At 67.0% G+C, this 8639-nt stretch overlaps 1 protein-coding gene across 1 annotated transcript in view; it reads left to right on the top strand.

Annotated features, from left to right (window-relative positions):
- Positions 1-46: 46 nt before the first annotated feature.
- ERBB3 (erb-b2 receptor tyrosine kinase 3) overlaps positions 47-8639 on the top strand; it is a 20511-nt gene continuing 11918 nt past the window's right edge. Inside the window, exons 1-10 of the mRNA XM_039716818.1 lie at positions 47-180; positions 2695-2846; positions 3817-4003; positions 4884-5044; positions 5698-5844; positions 6491-6632; positions 6721-6834; positions 6912-7032; positions 7114-7187; positions 7267-7357. Coding sequence (XP_039572752.1) covers positions 87-180; positions 2695-2846; positions 3817-4003; positions 4884-5044; positions 5698-5844; positions 6491-6632; positions 6721-6834; positions 6912-7032; positions 7114-7187; positions 7267-7357 — 1283 coding nt within the window. The 5' untranslated portion in view covers positions 47-86. The remainder of the gene's footprint in view (positions 181-2694; positions 2847-3816; positions 4004-4883; positions 5045-5697; positions 5845-6490; positions 6633-6720; positions 6835-6911; positions 7033-7113; positions 7188-7266; positions 7358-8639) is intronic.

Here is an 8639-nt window from a genome sequence, read left to right as displayed (position 1 = left end):
GGTCCCCCGCCCGGCACGGCCCCGCCCGGCCCGGCCCCGCGCCAGGTGCATTCCCGGGCACGCTCCGCCGCTACCGGGGCGCCGCGATGGAGCCGCACCGGCACCGGGAGCGGCCCCGGGCGCTGCTGCTGCTGCTGCCGCTGCTGCTCCGCGGCCCCGCGCCCGGCTCCGCGCAGGCAGGTGAGCACCGGCACCGGCACCGGAGGGGCGCGGGGAACCGGGGAAGCACCGGGGGTCCCGGGATGGGCGGCGGGAGCGCTTGGGGGTCGCGGCGGCGCTGCTGTCCCGATCCCGCCGGTACCGATCCCGACCCGGTCCCGGCAATTCCCGCGGGGGCGTCCAGGGATCGCCCAGGGGAACCGCACGGCTCCGGGGCACCGGGAGCGGCACAGAAACCTCCCCGGGACTGCGGCTCCGGCGGCGCCGGGGCTCGGTGGCCGCTCCCGGGGCTCGGTGCTCCGTTCTGGGGCTCGGTTCCGGGCTCGGTTGCGCTTCCCGGGATCGGTGTGGGGGCTCGGTGCCCGCTCTTGGGGTTTGGTCCCGCTCTCGGTGCCCCTCCCGGGCTCCGTTTCGTTCTCGGTGCCCCTCCCGGGCTCGGTCCCGTTCTCGGTGCGCCTTTCCAGGACTCGGTTCCGCTCTCGGTGCCCGCTCTTGGGGTTCGGTCCCGCTCTCGGTGCCCCTTTCTAGGGTCGGTTTCGTTCTCGGTTCCCCTCCCGGGCTCGGTCCCGGGCTCGGTGGCACTTGCCGGGATCGGTCCCGGGACTCAGTTCCCCCTCCCGGTCCCGGTCCTTCTCGGTGCCCCTCCCGGGCTCGGTCCCGTTCTCGGTGCGCCTTTCCAGGACTCGGTTCCGCTCTCGGTGCCCGCTCTTGGGGTTCGGTCCCGCTCTCGGTGCCCCTTTCTAGGGTCGGTTTCGTTCTCGGTTCCCCTCCCGGGCTCGGTTCCGAGCTCGGTGGCGCTTGCCGGGATCGGTCCCGGGACTCGGTTCCCCCTCCCGGTCCCGGTCCTGCTCTCGGTGCCCCTTTCCAGGTTCGGTCCCGCTCTCGGTGCCCCTTTCCAGGTTCGGTTCCGCTCTCGGTGCCCCGTTCCGGGCTCGGTTCCGTTCTCGGTCCCGCTCTCGGTTCCCCCTCCCGGTCCCGGTCCCGCTCTCGCTGCCCCTCCCGGGCCCGGCACCTGCGGCCCCGCAGCTGCCCCGGGCTAATTTTAGGCTGCGGGGCCGGGCCCGGCGATGCCTTTGGGATCCGGGCGGGACCCCCGAGGGGGCCCGGGGGGGATCCTTCAGGGGGGACCCCCGGAGGGACCCCCGGCCGTGCCCGCCCCGCAGCCCCGGCACCCCGGAAGGGCCGCGGCCGCCCGGGAGTTGTTTTTGAATCCCGAGAGGAAAAACACCGAGGGCAGGGCGCGCCAGGTGGGGCCGGCGTCACCCCGAAACCCCGGCGGTGCCCGGGGGTGCCCGGGGTGGGGGGCACTCCCGGGGGACCCCTGCCTGTGTCCCCCGCTCCACGTGCCACCGGCGACGCCTCGGTGCCACCCGCGGGCTCCGGTCCCACGGCGAGAGAGGGAACGGCACGGGGACATCTGGGGGGGCTCGGGGACCAGCCCCTCCCGGTGCCCCCCCGGTGCCCCCCCGGTGCCCCGGTGCTATTCCTGGCCGCTGATAGCGGGGACGTGCCGGAGCTGCCGGCGGGGCCCCGCGCTGATAACGCCCGGTCCCGCCGCCGCCGCGGCGCCCGGGGGGGCCCGCATCGCCCCCCGCCCCCGCGGGCAGGTGCACCCGGGGGTCGCGGGGCCCCCCAACCCCTCGGCGCCGCCGTTCATGATTCACCGACACCGTCAGAGCTCCGGGAAGGGCTGGACGGTGCCCCCCGCCACCCCAGGGGTGTTTCACGGGGGTCGCGGCACCCCCCGTTCCGGGCCCCCCCGTGCCGGCGGGGGCTGGGGGTCGCTGCCGCGGCAGCTGGGACCTTTTTATAGCCCCGGGGGGGCTCCGAGAGCCCGGCCGGGGCGGGGGGGCCCTTCCCGAGCGCGCCCCGAGCTCCGCGGCCGCCCCCGGAGGGGTCGCGGGCCGGACAAAGCCGCCTTTGAGCGCCGCTCCCCCCGCGCCGGGGCCTGAGTCACGTCTGGCGGGTCCGGGGGGGCCCGCACCCCTCGGTGCCCCCGGGGGTCCCGGTCTGGGGGGGCCCGGCCTCCCCCCGGTGCCGCCCGCCACAATCGCGGCTTTGTGCGGGGCCAGGGGAGGGGGCGCGGCGCACAAAGGGGACCCTGTGCGCCCCCGGGAGCGGGGGCAAGGACATGGAGGGGACACCTTGAGGGGGATGCCATGGAGGGGACAAGGACATGGAGGGGACACCTTGAGGGGGAGGCCATGGAGGGGACAGGGATGTTTGCAGGGGACACCATGGAGGCGACAGGGACCCCATGGGGACACTGCCATAGCCAGGAGATCATGGAGGGGACAGGGCCACCATGGGGACCATGGCCACCAAGAGCAGGACATGTCCAAGGGACACCAAGGGACATCAAGGGACACCAAGGGACACCAAGGGGATGACGTGGCCATTGAGGAGGTGACACAACCACCATGACCGTGACCGACGCGGCCAGCTGGGAGGGGACATTGCTGTGACGGTGCCGGGGGTGCCGTGGTGGCCCCGGCGGCCCCGTGGTGGCCCCGGTGACACGGCGGGTGCCCGCAGTGTGCGCGGGGACGCTGAACGGGCTGAGCGTGACGGGCGACGCGCAGCACCAGTACCAGACCCTGCACAAGATGTACAACAACTGCGAGATCGTCATGGGCAACCTGGAGATCGTCCTCATCGACCACACCCAGGACCTCTCCTTCCTGCAGGTGACCCCGGGGACACGCGGGGGCGGCCGCTGAGCGGGGACAGGGACCTCAAAGGGGACATCGCTGGTGTCACCCCGGGGAGGACGTGGCCAGTTTGGAGGTCACGTGTCCACCATGGGGACAGTGGCCACCATGTGTAGGACATGGCCAGTTGGACATGTGGACGTGGGACCATGGCCATCAAAAGGAGGACATGGCCAGTTTGGTGACGCAGCCACCACGGGGACAGTGGCCATCAAGGGGAGGACATGGCCAGTTTGGAGGTCACATGTCCACCATGGGGACAGTGGCCATCAAAAGGAGGACATGGCCAGTTCGGAGGTTCAGAGCCACCATGGGGACCACAGCCATGGCCAGCATGTGAAGGACATGGCCAGTTTGGAGGTCACATGTCCACCATGGGGACAGTGGCCATCAAGGGGGACCATGGCCATCAAAAGGAGGACGTGGCCAGTTTGGAGGTCACATGTCCACCATGGGGACAGTGCCATCAAGGGGGACCATGGCCACCATGTGAAGGACATGGCCAGTTTGGTGACACAGCCACCATGGGGACCACGGCCATGGCCACCATGTGAAGGACATTGCCAGTTTGGATGTCACGTGTCCCTCATGTGGCCACCATGGGGACAGTGGCCGTCCAGGGGGACCATGGCAATCAAAAGGACGTGGCCAGTCTGGAGGTCACAGTTCCACCATGGGGACGGTGGTTTGGAGGTCACATGTCCACCATGGGGACAGTGGCCATCAAGGGGGACCATGGCAATCAAAAGGAGGACGTGGCCAGTTCGGAGGTCACATGTCTACCATGGGGACAGTGGCCATCAAAAGGAGGACATGGCCAGTTCGGAGGTCACAGTTCCACCATGGGGACAGTGACCATCAAGGGCAGGACGTGGCCAGTCTGGAGGTCCGGAGCCCCCACGGGGAGCGTGGCCACGGCCGGCAGGTGACCCCGAGCCCCCCGCAGACCATTCGGGAGGTGACCGGCTACATCCTGATCGCCATGAACGTGTTCGCGGCGCTGCCGCTGCAGAACCTGCGCGTGATCCGCGGCACGCAGTTCTACGAGGATCGCTTCGCGCTCTTCGTGCTGCTCAACTACAACCCCAACACCACGCACGCCCTGCGCCAGCTCGGCCTCAACCAGCTCACCGGTGCGACGCCGCGGGGACGCCGCGGGGACACCGCGGGCTGGAGACAGCAGGGGGCTGGGGACATCATGGAGGGGTTGGGGACACCGCGGGGTGGAGGACATCGTGGGGAGATGGGGACACCACAGGGGTCGGGGACATGGAGGGTTGAGGACACCATGGGGTTGGGGACATCACGGTGGGCTGGGGACATCGCAGGGGGTTGGGGACATCATGGTGGGTTGGGGACATTATGAGGTTGAGGACATTGTGGAGTTGGGGACATCAGGGGGTTGGGGACACCGTGGGGTTGGGGACATCATGGGGTTGGGGATGTCATGGAGGGGTACGGTGGGCTGGGGACATCGCAGGGGGTTGGGGACATCATGGTGGGTTGGGGACATTATGAGGTTGAGGACATTGTGGAGTTGGGGACATCAGGGGGTTGGGGACATTGTGGCGTGGGGGACGTTGTGGGGAGATGGGGACGCCATGGGGGTTGGGGACACCGTGGGGTTGGGGACATCACGGGGTTGGGGACATCATGGAGGGGTTGGGGACACCATGGTGGGTTGGGGACATCATGGAGAGTTGGGGGCATTGTGGGAAGATGGGGACACCACGGGGGTTGGGGACACCGTGGGGTTGGGGACATTACGGGGTTGGGGACATTGTGGGGAGATGGGGACACCATGGGGGTTGGGGACACCGTGGGGCTGGGGACACTGCCACCCCTCTGTGCCCTCCGAGGTCCCATCCCATGGCAGTGCCACCCCGTGTCCCCTGTGCCATCCCTTGGAGCAGGGACGGTCCCCAAGGTCCCCATCCCCTCCCAGCGCTGCCAGGGGGGTCCGGGGGGGTCTGTCCCTCCTTGTCACCCCCTGTCACCCCCCTGTCCCCGCAGAGATCCTGGCGGGGGGCGTGTACATCGAGAAGAATGCGCAGCTGTGCCACGTGGACACCGTGGAGTGGAGGGACATCATGAGGGACACGCGCCTGGAGCCGCTCGTGAGGGACAACGGCCGCGGCTGTGCGTGCGGGGACAGCGGGGCTGGGGGCTGCGGGGTCACCCCGGGGCTGGGGGGCTGTGGGGTGGCTTTGGGGTCACCCCTGGGGCTGGGGGGGCTGCAGGGTCACCCCTTGGTTTGGGCTCACTTTGGGTCACTCCTAGGGTTGGGATCACTTTGGGGTCACCCCTGGGGCTGGGGTGGCTTTGGGGGCACCACTGGGTTTGGGGTGACTTTGGGGTGGCTTTGGGTCACTCCTGGGGTTGGGATCATTTTGGGGTCACCCTTGAGGCTGGGGGTGCTGGGGGGTCACCCCTGGGTCTGGGGCCACTTTGGGGTCACCCCTGGGGCTGGGGTCACTCTGGGGTGACCCCTTGGTTTGGGGTCACTTTGGGCCATCCCTGGGTTTGGGGTGACCTCTGTTTTTGGGGTCCTTTGGGCTCACCCTGTTTTTTGAGGTCTCTGTGGGGTCTCTTTGGTGTCCCCCTGTTTTTTGAGGTCCCTTTGAGATCCTTTTGGGGTCACCCCTGGGTGTGGGGTCATCCTGTTTTTGGGGTCCCTTTGGGGTTCCTTTGGGGTCCCCTTGGGGTCATCCCCGGCTTTGGTATCCCCCTGTTTTTGGGGTCCCTATGAGTCCCTTTGGTGTCACACCTGGCTGTGGGGTCATCCTGTTTTGGGGTCCCTGTGGGGTCCCCTTGGTGTCACGCCCAGCTCTGGTGTCCCCCTGTTTTGGGGTCCCTGACCAAGACCATCTGTGCCCCGCAGTGCAACGGGCGCTGCTTCGGCCGCGCGCCCAACGAGTGCTGCCACGAGGAGTGCGCGGGCGGCTGCACCGGGCCCCTGCGCACCCACTGCTTCGTACGTCCGCCTGTCTGTCTGTCCGTCTGTCTGCCTGTCTGTCTGTACATCTGTCTGTCTGCTCACCCCTGCGCACACACTGCTTCGTACGTCCGTCTGTCTGTCTGTCTGCCTGTCCTTCTGTCCATCCCTGCGCACACACTGCTTCGTACGTCTGTCTGTCCGTCTGCCTGTCGTCCATCCACCTACCCCTGTGTCCGTCCGTCCATCCATCCATCCATCCATCCATCCATCCATCCATCCATCTGTCCATCCCCGTGTCCATCCCCTGTCCCCATGTCCATCTGTCCCTCTGTCTGTCCCCATGCCCACCTGTCCGTCTGTCCTTCCCCAGACCTGCCATCACTTCAATGACAGCGGTGTGTGCGTGCCTCTGTGCCCATCCCCATGTCCATGGCTGTGTCCATCCCCTGTCCATCTGTCCCTCTGTCCATCCCCGTGTCCACCTGTCCATCTGTCCATCCCCGTGCCCATCTGTCTGTCTGTCCGTCCGCAGGCCTGCCGGCACTTCAACGACAGCGGCGCGTGCTGCTGTGCCCATCCCCGTGTCCATCCCCGTGTCCATCCCCTGTCCCCATGTCCATCTGTCAGTCCCCATGTCCGTCTGTCCGTCCCCGTGCCCACCTGTCCGTCTGTCCGTCCGCAGGCCTGCCGGCACTTCAACGACAGCGGCGCGTGCGTGCCGCTGTGCCCGCAGCCCCTGATCTACAACAAGCTGACCTTCCAGCTGGAGCCCAACCCCGACACCAAGTACCAGTACGGGGGGGTCTGCGTGCGCCAGTGCCCCCGTGAGTCGGGCTCGGGGGGCTCGGGGGGGCTCTGGGGGGGTGACCCGGGCTTTGGGGGACACTGGGTGACCCCCGCGCTGCCCCCCAGACAACTTCGTGGTGGACCAGAGCTCGTGCGTGCGCGCCTGCCCCAACGACAAGATGGAGGTGGAGAAGAACGGGCTGAATATCTCCGATCCCTGCGCGGGGCTGTGCCCCAAGGGTGAGGGGGTGAGGGTCCCTGTGAGGGGGGTCTGGGGGCTGCGGGACCCCCCCTGACCCCCTGCCCGCGCCCCACAGCCTGCGAGGGCACCGGCGCCGGCAGCAAGTACCAGACCGTGGACTCCAGCAACATCGACACCTTCATCAACTGCACCAAGATCCTGGGCAACCTCGACTTCCTCATCACGGGCCTCGAGGGGTGAGGGGTGGGACTTGGGGGGCTCGGGGAGGGGGGTTTGGGGGTGCAGCCCCCAGCCCCGCTGACGCTCCGGCCCCGCAGGGACCCCTGGAGGAACATCTCGGCGCTGGACCCGGAGAAGCTGAACGTGTTCCGCACCGTGCGGGAGATCACGGGTGAGGAGGGGGGCTGGGACCCCCCTGGAGCCCCCACAGAGACCCCCGGGACCCCGCTGAGCCCGCGGTGTGCCCGCAGGGTACCTGAACATCCAGTCCTGGCCCAAGCACATGCACAACTTCAGCGTCTTCTCCAACCTCGAGACCATCGGGGGAAGGAGCCTGTACAAGTGAGGAGCCCCTGCCGCGCGTCCCGCGCTCCTCCCGGGCATTCCCGACCCCTGAATTCCCCGTTTTCCTTAATTCCTGCATCCCCCGGGCATCCCCGACCCCTGAATTCCCTATTTTCCCTAATTCCTGCATTCCCGACCCCTGAATTCCCTGTTTTCCTTAATTTCTGCATCCCCCGGGCATCCCCGACCCCTGAATTCCCCGTTTTCCAAATCTCTGAATTCCCTGTTTTCCCTAATTCCTGTATTCCCGACCCCTGAATTCCCTGTTTTCCTTAATTCCTGCACCCCCGACCCCTGCCCTGAATTCCCCGTTTTCCTTAATTCCTGCCTAATCCCTGCATTCCCGACCCCTGAATTCCCTATTTTCCCTAATTCCTGCATTCCCGACCCCTGAATTCCCTGTTTTCCTTAATTTCTGCATCCCCCGGGCATCCCCGACCCCTGAATTCCCCGTTTTCCAAATCTCTGAATTCCCTGTTTTCCCTAATTCCTGTATTCCCGACCCCTGAATTCCCCGTTTTCCTTAATTCCTGCACCCCCGACCCCTGAATTCCCTGTTTTCCTTAATTCCTGCATTCCCCGGCACTCCTGATCCCTGAATTCCCCCTTTTCCCAATCTCGGAATTCCCCGTTTTCCTTAATTCCTGCATTCCCGGGCATCCCCGACCCCTGAATTCCCCGTTTTCCAAATCTCTGAATTCCCTGTTTTCCCTAATTCCTGCATCCCCGACCCCTGAATTCCTCATTTTCCCCAATCCCTGCAATCCCTGTTTTCCCTAATTCCTGCATTCCCCGGCACCCCCGACCCCTGAATCCCTCATTTTCTCCAATCCCTGAATTCCCCGTTTTCCCTAATTCCCGCATCCCCTCGTCCCTGGATCCCTGCTCATCCCGGCGTCCCCCCAGTCCCCCTGTCCTTGCCCGTCCGTCGGTCCGTCCCTCCCGCTCCCGGAGCACTCCCGGTTCCAGGAACAGCTCCCGGCTCCCGGAGCATCCCCTCGTTCGGGGCTCATTCTGCGGCTCCCGGAGCAGCTCCCAGAGCATTCCTTAATTTCCCGGAGCATTCCCCGGCTCCCGGAGGATTCCCCGGCTCCCGGAGCAGCTTCCAGAGCACTCCCCCAACCCCGAAGCATCCCCCAGTTCCCGGAGCCCCACTCAGTTCCCAGAGCACCCCCATCCCCCGGAGCACCCCCATTTCCCGGAGCATTCCCCCATCCCCGGAGGCCCCCCAGCCCCAGGAGCATCCCCTGGAGCATCCCCTCACTCCCGGAGGGATGTC

The sequence above is a fragment of the Passer montanus genome, unplaced genomic scaffold (assembly GCF_014805655.1).
Source record: "Passer montanus isolate IOZ18808 unplaced genomic scaffold, ASM1480565v1 scaffold361, whole genome shotgun sequence".
Classification (NCBI taxonomy): domain Eukaryota; kingdom Metazoa; phylum Chordata; class Aves; order Passeriformes; family Passeridae; genus Passer; species Passer montanus.
The sequence above is the reverse complement of the archived record's forward strand: the minus strand, read 5'-3'. Positions and strand labels throughout refer to the sequence as shown.